The 22,234-nt window shown below is 37.8% G+C and overlaps 1 protein-coding gene across 1 annotated transcript; it reads right to left on the reverse strand.

The window, feature by feature from the left end:
- Positions 1-3,806: 3,806 nt before the first annotated feature.
- Positions 3,807-21,622, reverse strand: zgc:171459 (uncharacterized protein LOC562056 homolog). Its single transcript, XM_023294614.3, has 13 exons — positions 21,086-21,622; positions 20,222-20,315; positions 18,953-19,040; positions 18,420-18,756; positions 16,749-16,842; positions 15,498-15,585; positions 15,094-15,400; positions 13,536-13,629; positions 13,229-13,316; positions 11,754-12,072; positions 9,888-9,981; positions 9,715-9,802; positions 3,807-7,708 (listed from the first exon to the last, which is right to left on the reverse strand). Exons 1-13 carry the CDS (start codon positions 21,147-21,149, stop codon positions 7,130-7,132), a joined length of 2,334 nt encoding a protein of 777 aa, XP_023150382.2. The 5' UTR covers positions 21,150-21,622; the 3' UTR covers positions 3,807-7,129.
- Between the last annotated feature and the right edge of the window lie 612 nt (positions 21,623-22,234).

Raw genomic sequence — 22,234 nt, forward strand, 5'->3', positions numbered from 1 at the left:
CCAAGAGCAATAAATCAGATGTTTTTTATTTATCTTGCAACTTGCATTTACTGAAGTGGTGGAACTAAGTTGCTTCAAATAATTTTAAGAGTGAGAATACAGCAAAGTAAAAATATTCTATTAAAAGTAAAAGCCCCGCATTGTAAAAAAAAATACATAAAATAAACATTTTTGTTGCATTTTTCTGTATCTTAATTATATCTTTAATGAAATTTTGTCACTGATTGTTTGCTACGTATCACAAATATTCTGCTTTTCCACTAAATAATTATGTATTAGACTGCAATTTTTTGAAAAATATAGTTAGTTTTGTTTTCTAAGAATATATATATATATATATATTACAAATAATATGTAGTAAAATCACAATAAAATCACAGAAAAAATTACTTAGTAAAATTACTTAGTAAAATCACAGTAAAATCACAGAAAAAAAACTTACAAGTTGACTGTAAGAAATTTTTTTAAAAAACTCAGTATCTTACAAATAGCAATCTGTTATTTTACAATGCGTTACCATAAAATTACAGTTTTACTGCATTTAAATCAACAATAACATTGTTATTTTAATGATATTTGTGGTTATTTGAAAGACAAATTATATGTTAATAATTGTAAAATGCTAAATATTTTTTCTTTTGTTAAATCACAGGTAAGAGAAGCTAAAATCACAAAAATATTTTAATTTATATGTTGATTGTAAAAAAAAACTAAAAAAACATAAACATTAGAAATCTGTATTTTTATATTATTATATATGTATTTTATATATATTATTATTTGATATCTGACTGTATAATCCAGATTTCTTCTGCATTGATATCAGCAAAAAAATGTAAAATTTAGTTACTTGAAAGAAACTTAACTAAAAATAATGACCCGTTATTTTCAGATTTTTCCTGCTTTGTTAAATGGCAGATAATGTCTAGTAAAAATCTATTTACGGACTTACTAAAAAAGTATTAATTTAATGGCATAAAGTACAAATTAAAAATCCGTATTTTTACATTTTAGTAATTTGTTCTTTTGCAATGTGTAGCTGTAAAATTACACCGTTTCCCTGTATTTAAATGAGTTAAAAATAGAATTAATTTACAGATGTTTGCTGTTGTTTTGATGTTTGTTTGTTTGTTTTTTTTAACAGTTTTTGCTGCCAGGTTTTCCCTGTTTTCTTTTGAGTTTTACTGGCTTTAATTTCTAAATGCAGCGTGAAGTATAGAAACAGATCCATCACTTGGTTGTGCTTGAACTTGCAGCTTCATCTGAACTTCCTGTAGTTCTTCAGAGATCAGACGTTTCAGACTTTAAGCCTCTAAATCCACCCTGATGACACCTGCAGCAGCTCCAGGGCTGAAGGCATGTCGACGATGATCCTGTCCTGTTTTGCATCTTGTCCACATATTTCTGAATGATCCTGATTTTCCTGTTCGACCTGCAGCCTGATGGTGTGTCTTTTTGTTTCAGGATGACACCAAGCAGCTCAGTGAAGCTCTGATCTGCTGCAGGTCAGAAACTACAACAGCTGCAGCACAAAACACACTATTTTCACTATACAGGCTGTAAAATCAGATTTTTTTTTTTTTTTATCATTTTTATCTATTTGCCTGCATCCATGTCATGTAATTTGCAATTTATGTTAACAATTAGCATTGATGAGCATTTAGCAGCTTATACCAGGAATTCCATCTTTATTTAAACACTGCATTAGCATCTGTTAGCATTTGTTACACAAATCGTATTAACCCTCCTGTTGTCTTCATTTACAGGCACCAAAAAATATTATTTCCTTGTCTGAAAAAAATCCCAAACTTCAGCAAAAAAATTCCCCAAATTTCTGAAAATTTGCAAAACCTTCAGCAAGAAAATTTCAGTAATTCCTTAAAAGTTTCCCTTAAAAAAATCCCTCAAATTTGGCAAGAAAATTCTTGAAAATATTTTTAAAAACTAGTAAAATACAACATCTAGTATATAAATGAACTATTTATTCAGGTGCAGCTGAAACGATTACTCAATTAATTAATGTGTGAATTGACCTAAAATGGATTTTTAGATTCATTTTGAGCACCTTTGATGTTATTTCTCACTATTTTTTAGAATTTTTATGAATGAAAAATGGAGGAAATGATCAGCAGATGAACCCAGATTTTAAATAAATAAAACAATTAGTTTACATTAATCCAATAATAACAATAATCTAATGAGACAATAAACTGTATTATAGTCTAACAGTCACTGGAGGAATTTTTCTGCTTTGAATACAGTATATTTAGCAGGACTTCTACTAGTAATCGAGTACTTTTATTTAGATAATGGTGGAAGAAATATTTACATCCTTTACTAAAGTGAAAGTACTTCATTACAAGTTAAAGTCTAACAATCAAAATGTCACTAAAAGTAAAAGTATCTCAGTATAATCAGGAAAATATACTGTATTCATGGCAGAAAAATGCCTCCTGTACAGGTATAGTACAGTACAGTATATTTTCCTGATTATACTGAGATACTTAACATTTTAAATGCAGGATTTTAACTTAGAATAGAGTACTTTAATTAAAGGACTGAACTATTTTCTCCACCTTTACTGAAGTGAAAGTGCTTGATAAGTTCTTTATTTAAAATGCCACTTAAAGTAAAAGTTTGTCATGATAATCAGAAAAAAATACTGTCTTTTGCCCTTTTATTGTAGTCTAACAGTCACAGAAGGCATTTTTCTACATGGATTACAGTATATTTTCCTGATTAAACAGACATACGTTTACTTTACCCCATTTTAATCATGTTAAACCAGCGTTTGAACCCTTAAAACTTCACCAAAAATGCTCCATATGGTGCAAAACCAAAGATAACACCAAGGACAAGATAGAGGGATGACACATGGCACTGCTAACTGGCTTCATTTAGCAAAATAAAAGGATATTTGATGGGAAAAAAAACAACCTTAGATAGCTCTATCTGCATAAAAATATAGAAATTTGACTCTTCACCTTCCTCTACTCCAGCATCAGGACTGAGTTTAAAAATACTGAAAATATTCAAAAGGAACCCCATTTTAATCATGTTAAACTAAAGTTTGAATCCTTAAAACTTTACCAAAAATGCTCCATATGGTGCAAACCAAAGGTAACACCAAGGACAAGATAGAGGGATGACACATGGCACTGCTAACTGGCTTCATTTAGCAAAATAAAAGGATATTTGATGGGAAAAAAACAACCTTAGATAGCTCTATCTGCATAAAAATATAGAAATTTGACTCTTCACCTTCCTCTACTCCAGCATCAGGACTGACTCCAGCTTTAAGGCTGAGTCCAGCATCAGGACCGAGTTTAAAAATACTGAAAATATTCAAAAGGAACCCCATTTTAATCATGTTAAACTAAAGTTTGAATCCTTAAAACTTTACCAAAAATGCTCCATATGGTGCAAACCAAAGGTAACACCAAGGACAAGACAGAGGGATGATGCTCTTCACTTTTAGGCTTCTTTTCTTTGCACTATTCTGTGTTTGTGTTCCATTTAAATCAAATACTTAATGGAAATAAATTAAATTTGCTAAATAAAATGGATATTTAATGAAAAAAACAACCTAAGATACGTATACCTGCATAAAAATAGACAAATTTGACTCTTATAGTCCTCAAATCCAGCATCAGGACCGACTCCAGCATCAGCAAAAGCACAAAACATCCATAAAAGAGAAGAAAATTGTTCTTACCTTTTAAATTCTGCTGATGTGTTCGATGTTTCTGCTGTAACTAAAAACTCAGGAAACAATAACATAAAAACAGGAAGTGGACTTTTTCTGCTCGTGTTATCAAACCGTTTTCAGGACTGAACTTTAATCCTCGACTGCATCTTTTTTTTCCACGTCAGACAAACAGCACAGAGACAGAAACAAAAGGCAACTTTACACGAGTGTAAAAAACATTCAGGTGTTTTTTTAAAGTGACTGAGAGAAAAATAAAAAAATAAAAAACGCTGCAAAGCTTCACCGTCTGCTCACCTCAAACATTTAGAGTCACAGTAAAACATCTGATTTTACTGAAAATAAAAACCAAAAAATCCATTTTTCCTTTTAAACATAAAAAAAATTACAGCCAAAATACAAAATTGTTCATTTTTGTGCATTTTTTATCTTCTAAATTGTTTATTTAATTTCTATGTTTACTATAAGGCAATTTCAGAGACATTTTATATAAGGGTTCTGTATTCTGCTTGAAATTCTGTTTCAAGTTGATTTTTTTATTTTAAATGAATCTAAACTGACTTCCAGTTGCTCTTGTTTTAATGTTTACTTGTTTTGTTTTTTAAATGCTCTAATTAATATTTTTTAAATTTTATTTTGTAATATTGTTATCTAGCCGACATACAAACTGAACAAAAAGATGTTTGTATGTATATTTTTCTCATATTTAAGTAGATTTGCAGTTTTATTTACACTCTTTTAGGAAAGTTCTACATGAGGAAAGTTCAAATTATCATTATTATGGCTTCTGTATTTTGTTTAAATCTTTTAAATGTTGCGACAGACACATTATTTTTTATCTTTTTGGGAAATTCAGGCTTTTAATTTCATCTTATTTGACTTCTAGCTGATGTTTTTGAATTTTAAATGCTCTAATTAACATGTTTTAACTTTTTTTTTTACTAATTTTTCCTGTCAATAATGTAATATAAACTTTTATTTTCTTATTCTTTTCTGTAGTAAATGAGACCTACATACATTTATTCTGCGTTTAAAAGAACATGAATTAAAATGGAAACAGTTCGGTCTGATATCAAACTGGTGTTTCACAGGTGGATTTTTTTTATGCTGTAAATTATTTTCTGGAATATTCGATTATTTTTTTTGTCTCTAAAATGTAAGAAAATGGTGAAAATCAATCAAAAATTTAACATATTCAGTTTATCATCATAGAGGAGAAAGAAATGAAAATATTCACATTTAAGAAGCTGAAATTAAAGACTTTAGATGTTTTTTTTTTTTTTTTTTTTTAAATAAAAATGTACTCAAACTGTTTTATCTATTATCAAAACATAACTTGGTGATTGATTTTTTCGTTTTTAGTGTCATGATTGTATTCAGAAGCTCAGTTTTAGAAGTTTTTCTGTGACTCCAACGCAACATTTACACACAACGAGAAGAACTGAAGCCGACTTTAAATTAAAAATATGACATAAATAAATACAAAGAAGGAAGTTGTCTGTTCGGGCGTCTGTTGGGTGGATTTCAGAGCGTTTATTGATGAGTTGGAACCTTCTGCGAGGAGGTCGTCGGTCCAGAGTGGTTCGTCCTGGTTGTTTAGTCTACATGCAGGGTGGTTAACTGGGAACACTGGTGTGAACCTCCAGACACCAGTAAGAAACTCCTCGTCTGGACTCAGACGTCTGAACGGGCCGAGCTGCACAATCAGAACAGTTTTTATCGACAAACTCTACGGGATCCTCGAGTTTGTGGGTGTCTGTTGGCAATTTTTAGTGTTTTCTTGGTTATTTGTTGCGTGATTTTCCAACACAGGCAGAGAAAGGGGCATAAAAGTTGTTGTGAGTTAAAAAAACCTGCACATGTACCATAATATATACTCTTAAAACGCTCCTGAGCTGCAGGTTTCAGGCAGACAAACTGTGCGTACGAGACTTCTAGGTTCAATAACAGTAAATAAAAATAAAATCTAACATGAGCGTCGATAGCTTCATGGTGTTTTCACCCTGGATTCCTCCTGTCCGGCTGCTCAGACCCTCTGAAAACTGTGTTTAATCTGTCTGCTACCAGCTGATCCAGGATCTGAGAGGTTTACTACGAAGCAAGACGGACAAATTCAGACTTTCTGGCCTAAGATGCCTCTACCAATAGGCAAATTTGACTCTATAGTCCTCAAATCAAGCATCAGGACCAAGTAAAAATACTGCAAGTAATTAAAACAACCCAATTTTAATCATGTTAAACCAACGTTTGACCCTTAAAACTTCACCAAAATTGGTCAGTTTGGTGCAAACCAAAGGTGACATCAAGGACAAGATAGAGGAATGATGCTCCTCATTTTTAAGCTTCTTTTCTTTGCACTATTCTGTTCCTGTTCCATTTAAATCAAATGTTTAATGGGAAAACAATCCTAAACTTGCTAAATAAAATGGATCTTTGCTGAAAAAAAAATGTTTTTTTACTGTGTGCTACCAGTTGATCCAGGATCTGAGAGGTTCACAACGAAGCAAGTTTGACAAATCCAGACTTTTTTGTGTTAACTGGATAAAGAAAAGCTAAAAATCCAGTCAGAGATGATGGCGGTTCCTGACTCTCTTTGTTAACAAGAGATTCATCTTTTAGACTCTTTAGTGCAGGTTAACATAAAAGGAAGTGTCATGTGATTCTTCTTCTGCACAAAATGAAGCAACAACATGTTAGACAAGAGGAACACTAACTAAATCCATGTAGGTTCCTGCAGCAGCACGACAATAACTTTCAGCTCAACAGGTTTGCAGATAAAACTGAAGCGATCAGAGCATCATCAGGGAACAAACTGGTCAAAGGGAGTCGCTTCTTACAGCTGATTTAAAACTTAAACTCTGAACAGAACCTGACCTGGGGGATGCAGCATCAGTTACCATGGTGATCTAGCAGGTTTAAACAGAGTCACCATCATGAAACTGAAAACTTCAGAGTCTAAATATCTGATATGTAATTAATCTTGCTTCGTAGTACAGACCTCAGATCTGAAAGGAACCATTAAAGTGACTTAAAATTAATGTGATGAATTGATAGTTTTCTTTTTTTGAGGAGAATCTTGAACTGGAGATGTGTTCTTCCTCTCAGAGTTGAATCATGAGCAGAAAACCGAAGGAAAAAGGCGGAAAGTGTAAAGATGCGACTCAGGCCGTCGTGTAAACAAAAAGCTTTTCTGTCATTAAACGTAACGTTAAACCTCTCGACTGTTGAGTTGTGCAGCTCTTCTGTTCAGACGTCGACCCCCCTGGAGGTGCACATGTCCAGGACCAGCCCCCCAGCGAGCTCAGTCCTTCACCAGCTCCGTGTGGAAGACCAGCAGCTGCAGCATCTGGATCCAGAGGTGCAGCAGGTCCATCCAGGACCAACAGGAGTTCTGTACAGGGACGCTCCACGCCCCCCCAGAGCCTACATGAGGGTGTTGAGGTGTCCAGAGTGCCCCACAGAGTTCAGCATCAGGGCTCTCTGGTCCAGAACCTCCCTCTCCCGGCCCAGCACCGCCCTCTCCTGCTCCACCATGGCCCGGTCCCGCTCCACCGCCGCCCTCTCCCGGTCCAGCCACAGCCGCTCGGCCTGCACCGCCGCCCGGTCCCTCTCCACCGCCGCCCGGTCCCTCTCCACCATCTCCCTCTCCCGCTCCAGCGCCGCCCTCTCCCTCTCCACCATCTCCCACTCCCGCTCCAGCCCGCCCAGCGGCCCGTCGCAGGCCTCCGGGCCGCGCTGGTTCTGGTCCGCAGCGTCGGCGAACGAGTCCTGTCCGTAGTCCGAGGAGGAGGAGGGGGGAGGAGGAGGAGGGGGTGGCAGGGGGCGGGGCCTGTGTCGGGGGGCAGGGTCGGGGTGCTGGTCGTCGTCCTGGGTGACGGGGGTGAGGAGGGGGGCGCTGCTCGCCAACCGGCCCTCCATGGCTTCGTTCATGAGGTGGAACCACGGCCAGGAGGAGGCGCCGTCCGCTACACTCTCCATCCCAACGGGAGGATACTTCAGGTCCTGAGGAGGAGGAGGAGAGTTCAGCTGCTATTAGAAACACAAAATAGTAAATCAACACAGAAAATATTCATTAAAAGCAGCTTTAATGAGGAGTGGGAGGTGAAAGAAATCTAATAACTAGGGCTGGGACTATAATGTGTTAATTATGATTGAGAGAGCACAGTGCTCCGTCAAGACTCAAGATTTCTCAATTTGTGTATTCAGAAATCACGGCAACAAAGAATCTGGCCATTTAATATACATCAACCCACAGACTACCTAAATAAACAAAAAATTACCTTGCGGGAGCACAGGCATGTGTTGTGCATGTGTGCGTTATGTACAGATACCAAATTGCGTGACTGAAATATGTAGCAGGTCTGGGGAATTGATGCAGGTAACTGACACAGCGTTCACTTGTTGTCATGGTTACGGCGACGCCGTGCCGGCTGCTATATCTTGCAATGGAAAATCCTTAACAAATCCATGGATCAAGACTATAAGCCGCACCATTCTCAAAATCTAATCACTTGGTTCTTGTGTCATTTCTGACCTTCCCTGAAAATTTCATCCAAATCAGTTATTCCATTTTTGAGCAATGTTGCTAACAGACAGACAGATTCACCGACAAACGTACACCGATCGCCAAATAACTCCGCCACGTTCTTTGGTGGAGTAATAACGCATTAAATAAAGTAAGATCTCTTATTTCTGCTACACCAGTAACAGTGATGAACACTCCAGCCCAGTAGGTGGTGGTAATGAACCTAAAGTCCATTTTCCAGCCATGAAGAAGATGTACAGGATGCAGTGAGGATGTTCCTCAATATGCACACTTGTTCGTACTTGCGTTCTCGCAGTACGGACTCCCGAGTACGTACTTGGTATTGAGAAACGGCCTCAGTGAATCAGCGCAGAAACGTTGGACCAACATGGCAGCTCGGTCGCAAACTTTCTCTTTTCTTTATGAAAACTGTTCATCAAAAAGTATTTCTAAAACGCATCTGAGGTAAGAAATAAGCTGCTGAATTTGTCCCGGTTTTGGTTCAACGACGGCTAGTTTAGACGTTTCACAATGCGTCGGACCTCCTTTGCCCACACCTCATTTCCATAAATGAAACTACTTTATGGAAATGAGCCCCGCGCGATGCACCATATGTTTAGCTGCAACAGTCCTGGTACCGGCAAATGGTGTAGCCATCCCATAATAGACCACTTTTCAAGACATTGAAAGTGCTTGAGTTTACAAAAAGTCTTAAAATGCTGAATATAATCGCTATAATTTCACTTTGAGTTTGCAGTAATCTGTGAATGCAGCAGACAGATGAAAAATGCAGATAAATATAAATGAAACAAACATTTTTTATTAAGTTCACGTATATTTCTATTCATCGATTCGGTCGTCAACCAACATTTATTTGAATTGAAAAACTTTGCTTATTGTGTCAACTATTGCTATTTGACAAAAAAAGTGATTAATCACAATTAATTAATTACAAAGCCTCTAAACAATTAGATTAATTTTTTTAATCACGTCCTATGAAACTATGAAACTCTCAAGTTTGAGACATTCAGATGAGTCCGTTTTTCCCAGAAGACGGTAAAAATATTAATAATCTGACAACAGTGACGTCATGTAAATTTAAATATCCAGCAAAATGAGGGATTTAAAAACGGTCTTTACTGAATGGGTCACTCAGTTTTTGGGCTCAACATTGATGCGATATTATAAAGAATAAAGTGAAGGAGGAATGTCAGTGTTTTCCTTGAGACATTACTCTCTTTGAATAGCTGACAATCTGTTTTATTATTTTACTGTTTATTGCTTAATTGTGCATCAAGTATCTGTTTTATACAACTGTTACATTTTGTATGGCTGCTATCTCAGCCAGGTCTCGCTTGTAAGAGATCTCTAATCTCACTGGGACTTCCTGGTTAAATAAAGGTAAATAAATAGTGTATGATTGTTGAAGCTGGTGTTGAACTATAGTTCCGAGTCTACATGAAGCAGTACGTCGGACGTCTACCTTGTATCTCCTCTTCAGATTGTCCCACTTCTTTGCCATCTGGTAGGTGGAAACCTTCCCTTGCAGCCCAAGTTCCTTCAGGATGGCTCTGGATTAAAGTCAGGACAGACGACGTGAACACGGCAGCTTCATCTATACAACTATTAAAGCTTTAAAAGAGGTTTGATTCTTACTTCCAGGCAGCTTTGGCAGCGTTTCTCCTCCCGGTGAACAACGCCTCGTTAGCAGCTCGAAGTTTAATCATCTTCCTGGTGTCCTGATCCGTCACTGTGATGCAAACACAGGTTTTTAAATGCAGAGCAAACTTTTATTACATGTAGACAGCCTGCTGTTCGCTGAAAACAATGTAAACTACTGCTTTAAACTACTGTTTTCAGGGTAGATGAGCTGTTTCTAAACACACATTCCAGTCAAATTTTGCTGCACAACAGATAAAAAAAACAAATAATAGTTCAGACAGACTGTGGAAACTCCCATTTTATGGTTTCATCCTCCACTAGAATTGAAATACCTGTTAAAACAATTATCCAATCACATTTTTACACCTGGTTTAGGTTGAATTTTTCACCGTTTGCCTCCTGTTTTTGGAAATTTTGACCTTGATGAAGATAAAGTTGAAACTTTAGTCTGTTTGCAAGACAAAAAGCTGTTTTTTCTTCTTTTTTACATTCGGAAGGCAAAATAATCTTTGAAAACTCATCATGTGATCAGAATCAGTTCATATATTCAGTAATACTTGGCTGTATCGTGTCTTTTTAGTGTTTTTTGTTTTCGTGGTCATTTTTTTTGGTCTTCGTTCTCATTTTATTTTCTTTTTGTGACTTTTTAAATCTTTTTTTTTGCTGTGGTGGTAGTTTTTCATCTCTAGGTCTTGGAAACTCCCATTTTTGGATTTATTCTCAGTAAGGAAAGTAGCTATTGGCTCTCCTAAAAGTCGCTAGATGTCACCACATGACATCATCACCTAATTTGCATAATCGTTTATTTACATGCAATTGTAATGGATGCTTTAGGGGAGAGGAATAACATTTTGGGAGAGACAAAACGTGAGTAAAAACACCCTAAATATGTTTAGAACTACAAATGAACGGATTCTTGGTTTGTTGTTTTTAAATTTTGCCATTGAAATAAGCCATCATTTCTCAAAATCACTGAAAGTTGAAACTTTAGCCTGTTTGCACAATAAAGTTCCTTTTATTTTTTTTACATTCGGAAGGCAAAACAATCATTGAAAATTCATCGTGTGATCAGAATCAGTTCATACATTCAGTAATACTTGGTTGTATCGTGTCTTTTTACAGTTTTTTGTTTTTGTGGTCGTCGTTTTTGTCTTCATTGTCATTTTATTGACTTTTTTTATCAGTTTTTTTTGGTCTTTGAAACTCCCATTTTATGGTTTCATCCTCCACTAGATCTGAATTACCTGTTAAACCAATTATCCAATCACATTTTCACACCTGGTTTAGGTTGAATTTTTCACCGTTTGCCTCGTGACTTTGGAAATTTTGACCTTAATGAAGGTAAAGCTGAAACTTTAGTCTGTTTGCACAATAAAATGCAGCTTTTTTCTTCTTTTTTACATTTGGAAGGCAAAATAATCTTTGAAAACTCATTGTGTGATCAGAATTATATCATATATTCAGTAATACTTTGTTGTATTGTTTCAATAATAAAACAAAGGTTTATGGACGTAGTGGAAAAGGACATGAAGTCAGTTGGTGTGAGAGAAGAGGATGCAGAGGAATGGGTTGGATGGAAGCAGATGATCAAAAGGAAGAAGAAGATCAGCAAAATAAATGAATAAAGGAAAAAATAAAACTTGTGTTATTGGCCAAAGATTATAGTAAATCTGTGTAGAATTCCAGGTTGTGGGATTCCTCTGAGCTTCAGTCAAAAGAAACTAGTTCTTGAAGACTTTTCACATTCATCCAAGAGGCTTTTTTAACTTTCTTTTCTACTGAGGCTCCCAGGGTTACAATAAACTCTCCCTGGAGATTTTTCTAGCAAACACTGGACAGATGTTGCAGCTGTTGTCTTACTCTTATAGGTGAGGTCAGAGAGCGTCGAACACTCCTCCCCGCTGGCGTCGATGTAGGTGACGTTCCCGTCGGCCTCGGCGTTGTCTCCGCCCACCATGCTCTCCAGCTCCGACACGCTGCCCCTCTCGGCCATCAGACAGTCCCGGTCGGCGGGCGGAGACGAGCCGAACACGCCGTCCTCCTCGTTGGTCCAGACCGGCGTCACCCTGGGAGCTTTCCCCACCAGACGTCCCTCCAGAGCGTCGCTCATCAGCTGGAACCAGGGCCAGGAGGCCGGGTTGGTCTGGCCCTCCATCCCCCTGGGAGGAAACTTCAGGTCCTGGAGGTGCAGCAGAACGATTAGAAGAAGTCAGTGCTGCCCTCCAGAGGCAGAACACAGAAACTACACAAACACAGTTCTCACATTTTTGTATTTAAGAAGCTGTTATCCTGTTTTCTCTCTTGCTTTTTTGCACATATTTTTGTTGTTGCCTGTTTTTTTTAACATGTACAGAACTTCAGTCTGATCTCCAACCGATTTCTTTTTGCTCCTGCTACATTTAGTCACTGTTTGCTCATTTTTCACTGCAATATAAACTCCTGCACCTCTATAGAAACAGAACAAATATGTCTACAAGTCGAGAGAACTCAGAAATGTCTTCTGTGTCGTATGACTCCTTTACAGTTAGTTCTGTGGCTTTTTTAAACAGTTTTTTTCTCTAATAATGGATAAAGTGGCTGTACATACTACAGATATTTAACTATTTCCATTTTTCCAGCCTCTGCATTCTCCATGCTGAATGTATCTTCAACAACTTGCTCCTCTGTTCACTGTTTCTGAGCCATGCTGCATTTATTTTATTGATTCAGTAGGTTTGATTTTCCTCTCTGCTCTGTGGAAACACTGCCTGCAGTTCACCTGAAAGCTCAGATTTTTTTGTCCTGTGAATGTCAGTCACGGCGAAGTTGGTCTTGGCTTTTCAGTTGCACTGAGGAGTGCAGAATATTTTGTTTTTGACGGAATTTACTTGGAACAAATGGTGTATTTTTAGTGATTTTTCAAATGAGATATGAAGAATTAAAATGATTTTGATTAAATATCACAATTTTAAGCAAAAACTGACTGAGAGAAAGGTGAAAGGTTTTTATATTTTCTGGCTGCTAAATAGTGCTCTTTCGGGGATTTTTTTTTTTTTTTTACAAAAGATAACATGTCTTTCAAACCTGTCAGTGGGTTTTATGGTTCAGATGATCAAAGAACTGCTATATAGATAATCTAGATTTTATTTCATTTGACTATTTAACAGCATTTTTTCTACAGATACCTTTAATTTCTGCCCTTTAAATTAAGAGCAAACATAAATTGAAGCTCAAAACCAAACATATGTGCAGCCAAATGTGTCGTTTCATTATTTTATTTGGGCAAACATGCCAGGTTAGATTCTGCATCGAGCTTCCTGTGAGTCAGATCATTCAGGCTGCTGAAGGTTTGTCACCTTGAATTTGGTCTTCAGGTTGTCCCACTTCTTGGCGACCTGGTCTGGTGTGATCTTCCCTGTCAGTCCCATCTCCTTCACGATTCCCCTTTTAGACAAGAAAACACACAAACAGGAGAGTCTCAGTGAAGCACAACTTCCTCACAAACGCCTTAAATATTTTCTGTGTTTGCTGTTTCTCTGCTCAGAGATGTTTCGGTTATTTAACGAAAAAGTGATCACGGTAAAATTGCTTCACGCGGTCTCAAGTGTTTTGAATGGAATCTTTTTTTTACATTGTTCAGAAAACATCTGAATGCTGCTTCACCTCCAGGCCGGCTTGGCGGTGTTCCTCCTCCCTGTAAATAAAGATTCGTTAGCAGCTCGTAGCTCGATCAGTCGCCTCGTGTCGTCTTCTGTCACTGAAATAAGAACAAAAACAAGAGTTCAGCTATCAGAGGAGGCAGACGGGAAAATCAGCTGATTTCTGCTTTTATTTTTGACATTTTAAGCCCATTTTCATGCTAATAATTAATTGCACCTCATAATTTTGACTTAAAACGGTACTCTAGATTTATTATCACGCATACATTTTCTGTTTTAATCAACTGTGGAGGAGGTTTTTGCACATAAACAGCAAAATAAAAGCTAAATTCAGTCACCATTTGTGTCTCATTGTCATGTTGTAATCTTGTTTAACCGTCAAAAGCAGCAAAATATCCTAATTTAGGATTGTCGACATCCGATCTGACTTATGACAAGATAAATAATGCATCAAGTATAAAAATAATACATTTTTCTTAAGTTTGAAGATAAAAAGGGCTAAATTATGTTAAATATCACCATGAAATTTCATCAAATGATAACATAAAATAAGACAATTCTGTTCTGTATCACAAGTTTTCAGTTTTTTTAAGTTAATTTTAAGTTTAAATGTGAAAATGAAGCATTATATATATCTAAATATGCTTTATTTTGCATTAATTTCTAGTATAAAAATAAGAATATTGCCAAAAACCAGCTCCAAAATTCTTGTTTCCTTTTTTTGACATGTTAAAATCAATACAGAGGATTACTGATACCATTTTTTATTGGTCTACAAATCAGAAAATAAAGTCATAATGGATTTTTTTTCATGTTCTGGGGACTAAAAAGTTCAAGAAATCAAGCTATGAGTAAAATATGAGCAAAATCTTCTGTTAAAACCTTCAGAATACAGACAGGAATAAGAGCTGCTGAAGTTATTTCTGGACAAGAGCTGGATTTTAGATCGTTTTAGAGATCTTATACCTGTAATCTACAATTATAATTACAATCTGCAGATGTAAATAGACCAAAAGGAGGTAAAATAAACATCTAAATGTGTATTTTTGATGTTTTTATGCTGAAAGAAGAGTAAGTATGACAGCAAAACAGCCCAAAATTGACCAGTGAATGACAAACTGATGATTTTGTCTGAAAATAAACCCATGGGCCAGTTATTTTATAAGTCTACAAATCAGAAAATAAAGTCATGTTTTGGGACTAAAAACTTCAATAAATCAGGCTATGACTAATATATAAGAAAACCTGTTAAAACCTTCAGAATATAGACATGGATAAAAGTGGAAAGTTTGAAGAATGTAGGAGTTGCTGACGTTTTTCTGGACGAAAGCAGGATTTCAGATCGTTTTTGAGTTATTATACAATTATAATTACAATCTACTGATGTAAATAGACCAAAATGTGGTAAAATAAACATCTGAATGTGTATTTTTGATGTTTTTATTCCTAAAAGAAGACAAGGTATGACAGCAAAATAGCCCAAAACTGAGCAGTGAATGACAAACTGCTGATTTTGTCTGAAAACAAACCCATGTGACGGTGGGTTTCGCGGCGTTTCTTACGTTTGTAGGTGAACTCGGCCATGCGGTGGAGCTCCCCCAGCGCCGTCGACCCGTTCTTCTCCTCGTTGTCCACCAGCAGGTCCATCTCGGACTCCGTCAGGAACTCGGCCATCCCCCCTCGGCTCCGGCGGGCTCGTTTCTTCGGCGTGGACGACAGCGGCTCGCAGTCCTCGTCCTCGTCCTCCACGATGGGCGTGAGGATGGGGGCGGCGCCGGCGAAGCGTCCCTCCATGGCGTCGTTCATGCGGTAGAACCACGGCCACGAGCTGGGGTTGGTCTCCACGCCGCGAGCAGGAAACTTCAGCTCCTGCAGGAGGAGGTTGGAGGAGGAGGAGGAGGAGGTTACCCACAATTCACTGGGACGCCACGGCATCAAGTCATGAACAGACTGTTAGTGGACGTACCTTATATCTCCTCTTCAGGTTGTCCCACTTCTTAGCCAACTGGTCTGTGGTCAGTTTCCCCTGAAGACCCAACTCATACAGAATGGCTCTGCAATAAAAAATAAAAAAGGAGAATTTAAGTTTTATTTAATGTGAATCTGAGTGCAAATCAAACTTGAATCCTCTCCAATGCCCCAATGATTCTCAAAAACTTCATCTATAATCATCTAAAAACGACAGTTATAAATGACCAGTTCTTTGTTATGCAGAAGCTAGAAACACTACAGTTTTTATTATTTAGTATTAATGCAGTCAAATTCATTTTGACACCATGCAGCTCCAACCTGACAAGGAGCTGAGCAGCAGAAGAAAAAAAGTATATCAATTAATATTAAAATAATTTTTTAAAAAATGTTTAAAGTCCTCAAGGATGTAAAAATATTAATGAAATAAAAGAAAAATAAGGGAGAAATATTTTTAAAGGTCCTCAAAGATCTAAAAAGATTCCTGAAACTGTCCAAGTAGCGCTTTAAAAAAAAAAAAAAACAAAACTGAAACACCAATTAAAATTAAAATATTATTTGTCAAATATTAAAAATGTCCTCACAGACTTAAACGTCTGGCAAAAAAATTATATCAAAACAATTTATAGATTTTAAAATATAATAAAAATATGCATTAAGTCTAAACGATACGTGAAAACTAATAAAAAGTCAAAAAACAGAAATTATTATCAACATCTCAGAAAGATAAACTGTTCTATATCTGAAAAACAATTAAAATGTAAAAATAAGAAACAGCCTGAAAAATATTGTTTGCCTCAAAAACATGTATAAATTGCAAGAAGAAAAACTATTTAAAAATGTCCTTAAAGATCTAAAAATATTCACATACTCTAAAACGGTATTTGAAAAATAAAAAAGCTTGAAAATATTAATAAAACCTCAGAAGTGATAAATAACAAGCCAATGCCAAAAATTTTAATTTAAAAATAAAAACAGCCTAAAAAAATCACTTCAAAAAATTAAAAACAAAATCCCTTTAATGGTAAAACATTTAATAATGTTTTTGTCTCAATAAAATACAAATAAAACATCAAAATAGGCGAAAATGTTAAAGTGTAAATAAAATGTCCTAAAATGTCTGATAAATATTGTCAGAAAAAATGAAAGAAAATGTTTAACAAATCTAATAAAATCTGTAGAAAAAGTGTCTAAAAACATGAAAACACTGTCCAGCTGTACAGACTTTTATGGTTGATGTAAAACTCACCTCCAGGCCGGTTTGGCTGAATGTTTCCTCCCAGTGAAGAGAGCTTCGTTTGCAGCTCGAAGTTTGATCATCCTCTCTGTTTCTGGTTCGGTCACTGTTAACAGAATAAACAGTTTAAAAGGTGAAGAGTACAATTTATATTTACATTAAAGGTAAACAGCTGAGATGACTGACTCTCTAGAAAATGAACCAAATCTAATCTTTTAATCTCAGTATTTCATCAAACTCACCTTATTCTACATGTCACGTTTAAAAATTCACCAAAAATAAAACATTTGCTCTAATTAAATTCTGCAAAAAACTAAAAATTCTGCTTTCTTGTGGGAAACCATGAAGCCTTTAGCGACTCGGCTGATGTCAACAGTCATGTGGTAAAAATTCAGGGACTTTTAGGCTGAACTGCAGGATATGATATATATATATACATGTATATGAGCCCTGATCTAAATCCTATTGAACATCTGTGGAAGGAGCTGAAACATGGCGTCTGGAGAAGGAACCTTCAAACCTGAGACAACTGGAGCAGTCTGCTGATGAGGAGTGGACCAGAATACCTGCTGAGAGGTGCAGAAGTCTCACTGACAGTTACACAAATGGTTTGATTGCAGTCATTGCCTCAAAAGGTTGTGCAACAAAATATTAAGTTAAGGGTTCCATAATTTTTGTCCAGGCCTGTTTCATGAGTTTATTTTTTAAAATAATTCTGTTAAACCACAGTTCAAAAGCAATGTCTGATTTTCATTGGTTAATTTTCATAGAATTTTTATTTATTATTACTTTTGTCGGATTCAAATTATTTTTGTGACCATTGTGGGTTTTTCTTTCCTTAACCGAGGGGTACCAACAATTTTGTCCATGTGTGTGTATATATATATATATATATATATATATATATATATATATATATATATATATATATATATATATATACATATATATATATATATATATATATATATATATATATATATATATATATATATATATATATATATATAAATAAAAATAAAAAAATGGTGTCATCATAAATAATGACACCATTTTATTCCAGTACTGAGAACAACACTGGAAAAAAATATTGGTAAAATGTTAGACATGTTGATTTTATTTGTTTTTTTAAATTTTTGTTACATAAAATCAATTAAGCTAAACCGCTGCTATATTGTTGTTTTTTAAAAAACTTATATTACTTTAAAGTGTTTACATTGAATAAAGTGTGATATTTATTCATATACTGTTTTAAATATTTTTCCAGTCCGATGGCAAACAAATGCACTGAAAATTTAATTGAAATCTGCACCAACTAGCATATGTTATGAGTGACAATACAGTGGCTATTTTATTCTATGCTATTCAAGATATTCAATTTTTTTCTCTTTTTTCATGACTTATGGTGCTGTAACTGTGTCATTCTACACACAAGACATTTCTGAGTTTTCTCTACTTCTAGTCGTGGTTGTTCTGTTTCCACAGAGGTGCAGGACTTCATGTTGTAGTGAAAAATGAAAACACAGTGAAGAAAAATCATGTCAGGAGCAACAAAACTCCCCGAAACTGCTGAGTTCAGAGGGTTTAACTCAGTTCACACTGACAGTGGATTTGAAAAAGCTCTCTTAAGTTAAACAGTGGGAAAGTTTACTGTAATAAGTGACACAGAGGTGAGTTTCCTACTTTTGTACGAGCACTCGGACATCCTCCTCCAGCCCATCGGGACGCCCTCGATGGGTGCCGCCTCGGCGTGGACCGTCCCGTCGTCCTCGGCCGTCTCCGCCGTCACCGTGTCCTCCATCTCCGTCTTGATGAGGAACTCCAGGATGTCGGTGTTCTCCTGGGTCTGGCTCGGCTGGCTGTTGGTGCGGTGAGCAGCGTTGGCGGCGTTCTCCGGACTCAGCACCAGGTTGCTGTTGTAGAGGCGGCCCTGCATGGCCTCGTCCATGATGTGGAACCAGGGCCACGACTCCACCACGCCCCCGATGTGGTCCTGACCCTGGTAGGGCTGCTTCAGGTCCTGGAGGAGCAAAACATGCGACACATGAACATGGCGGTTTTTAATCCAACACTACAGGCAAAAACATTGGCAATTTTAGGCTATTTTCCAGACTAGTGAAAGAAAACTTACACAGCATTTTATAGAGTTTTTAGTGAAACAACAACAAAAAAAAGCCTCCGGAAAAGTGAGTCACAGCTTCACTGCAGCACATTACCTTATATTTTGTTCGCAAGTTGTCCCATTTTTTGGCAATCTGGTCGGCAGTGAGCTTCCCTTCGAGGCCAAGACCTTTCAGGATGGTGCTGGGGAAGAAAGATTTCTGAAATGATTCATTATTTCCAAACAGAGTTATTTAAGTCATTTGGGACAAATTTTGTTTTCATAAACTAAAACAATAAACAGCATCATGACGTGAAGCACAGTGGTGGCAGCATCATGATGTGAAGCATGGTGGTGGCAGCATCATGATGTGAAGCATGGTGGTGGCAGCATCATGATGTGAAGCATGGTGGTGGCAGCATCATGATGTGAAGCATAGTGGTGGCAGTATCATGATGTGAAGCATGGTGGTGGCAGCATCATGACGTGAAGCATGGTGGTGGCAGCATCATGATGTGAAGCATGGTGGTGGCAACATCATAATGTGAAGCACGGTGGTGGCAACATCATAATGTGAAGCACGGTGGTGGCAGCATCATGATATGAAGCACGGTGGTGGCAGCATCATGATATGAAGTATGGTGGTGGCAGTATCATGATGTGAAGCATGGTGGTGGCAGCATTATGGTGGTGGCAACATCATAATGTGAAGCACGGTGGTGGCAACATCATAATGTGAAGCACGGTGGTGGCAACATCATAATGTGAAGCACGATGGTGGCAGCATCATGATATGAAGCACGGTGGTGGCAGCATCATGATATGAAGTATGGTGTTTCACATCGTGATGCCATCACCGTGCTTCACGTCATGATGCTGCCACCACCGTGCTTCACATAATTAACTCTATATTTCTTGTTCCACCACAATAATCCAGGCCGACTAGACTGGAAATGAAAATGTGCAGAACTGTTACCCAGAAATCACAGGACAGCAACAGTTCCACATCTGTAATGCAGAGTTAATGTTGTCGTGGAACATTTTGTCACTCTGTTGAGTTGAAGGACATTTAGAAGGACGAGATAATGTTGTCGGCTTGCACCTCCATGTCTAGAGAGTCTGTAGAACTGGATCGTTGTCAGCTGCTACAGAGAAGAAGTGCAGATTCTGGTGTTGTGTTGTTGAAGTGATCGTGGAAAATTAGCAGATTATTCAATACTATTCCAATGCTGCAGTCCCGAGTTCTTAGATTTTTCTTTTTACCGTCAGAATGCTGTCAGTGAGCTCTACCTGTGGGAGTTTGGGTCATCCCAGACGCCAGGTAACTCCATACGTCACCTGTCCAGAAGAATCAAACTCATCCTGACCATCAGCAGCTGCTTACCTCCAGGCGATCTTGGCAGAGTTCCTCTTCCCTGTGAACAGAGCTTCATTGGAGGCCCTGAACTCAATCAGCCTCTTCACATCCTCCTCCGTCACTGCAGGGGTAGAGGACAGGTGAGTTAAACAGAACAGATGAGTTATACAGGTGTGTTCACATAGGTGTGTTATACAGGTGTGTTCGTACAGGTGAGTTACACAGGTGACTTATAGAAGTCAGTTCATACAGGTGTGATATAGAGGTGAATTATTCAGGTGAGTTATACAGGTGTGTTCATATAGGTGTGTTATACAGGTGTGTTCGTACAGGTGTGTTATACAGGTGAATTATTCAGGTGAGTTATACAGGTATGTTCATACATGTGCTTTTTTTACAGGTGTGCTTATATAGGTGTATTATTACAGGTGAATTCATACATGTGTGTTCATACAGGTGTATTCAGGCAAATGTGGTCGTACAGGTGTTTATATACAGGTATGTTCATGCATGTGTGTTCATACAGATGTGTTTGTACATGTAAGTTCATACAAGTGTTTTCCTACAGGTGAATTCCTACAGGTGCGCTTATACGTGTGATATCATACAGGTAAGTTCCTACATGTCTTCGAATAGGTGCATTTGTACACGTGTGCTCGTACAGACGTGTTCATGCAGGTGAAATCATACATGTGTTTATTTAGGTGAAATCGTCCAGGTGAGTTTACACAGGTGTGTTCCTATACAGATGTGCTCATACAGGTATGTTCGTGCTTGTGTGTTCATACATATGTTTTTTAGACAGGTGAGTTGATACAGGTGTTTTATTACACGTGTTTTCTATACAGGTGAGCTCCATCACATGCAGCCCTGCTCTGCTCAGGTACTCACTCTTGTAGGAGTTCTCCGGGAACTGAGGCAGCGGGTTGAGGGCGGGAGGCTCCATGTCGATCATGAAGAGGGAGGACGGAGACCGGGAGACCGGGAGACCGGGAGGGAGGGAGGCGGAGTGCTGGTGTTCGGGCCCGGTGTTAGCTTCATCCGCTGCCGTGTTACCGGCTGTGTCCGTCCTACCGGAGCCCTCCTCCGTGCATGCTGCGGGGCGGTCCGGGGGCAGACTAACCGTGGCTGTGAGCGGGCGGCGGGTATCGGTCTCCTCCGAGGCTAACTCCCGGTAAAGCGTTAAAAGAAGCAGGCAGCTAGCTAGCTCAGGAAGCTAACCTCGAACAACAAACCGACACCGGACCGGGCTTCCCGCCGCACAGCAACACCGGTGGCCGTTAGCTCCGGCTGACTCCCACACCGGCCGCCTGACGGTGCTTCATGTCATCGCCGGTGAGGAGCACAAACGTGTAAATAAAGCCGTTACCGTTAACGGAGCTAGCTGCATTCCGTCCGCTCTGCTCCGAGAGGAGGGAGCGCTCGATAACTCCACCCAGGACGGTCGGCCGCCACGTGACGCTCAACTGATGTGGGCGGGGTTGGACGTAAACATACACAGTCCAGTGTTTTGATTTTAAATTTTTCATTTTCACGTTTAATTCAACAACAGCAATAAAAAAAAACTTTATAGACTAAATCAAACTCAACAGAATTATTTATAGAATTTATTAATATGTAAATATGATCTATTATATCTTTTTTCTATTTTATACAATAAATTTATAATATTAGTGTAATTTTTATTGGGGAAAGAAAGATTCGGTAATTAAATAAAACAGCTGGTCAGAACAAATCAAGACCAACGAATCGTACAATCAACTCCCAAATATGTTACCATAGAAACAGATGGACTTATGTGTCACCGTGGAAACATATGAACCTGTATGTTACTGGAGCAGGTAAACCGGTGTGCTGCCATGGGGGCAGATAAACTTGTGTGTCACTATAAAAACAGATAAATCTGTATGTTACCATGGAAACAGATGAGCCTGTATGTTACTAGGGAAACAGGTGAACCTGTGTGTCAACCTCAAAACAGATGAACTTGGGTGTTAACAAAGAAACAGGTAAACTTGTGTCACCATAGAAACAGGAGAA

This window comes from Amphiprion ocellaris, chromosome 3, assembly GCF_022539595.1.
Source record: "Amphiprion ocellaris isolate individual 3 ecotype Okinawa chromosome 3, ASM2253959v1, whole genome shotgun sequence".
NCBI classification, from domain to species: Eukaryota; Metazoa; Chordata; class Actinopteri; family Pomacentridae; genus Amphiprion; species Amphiprion ocellaris.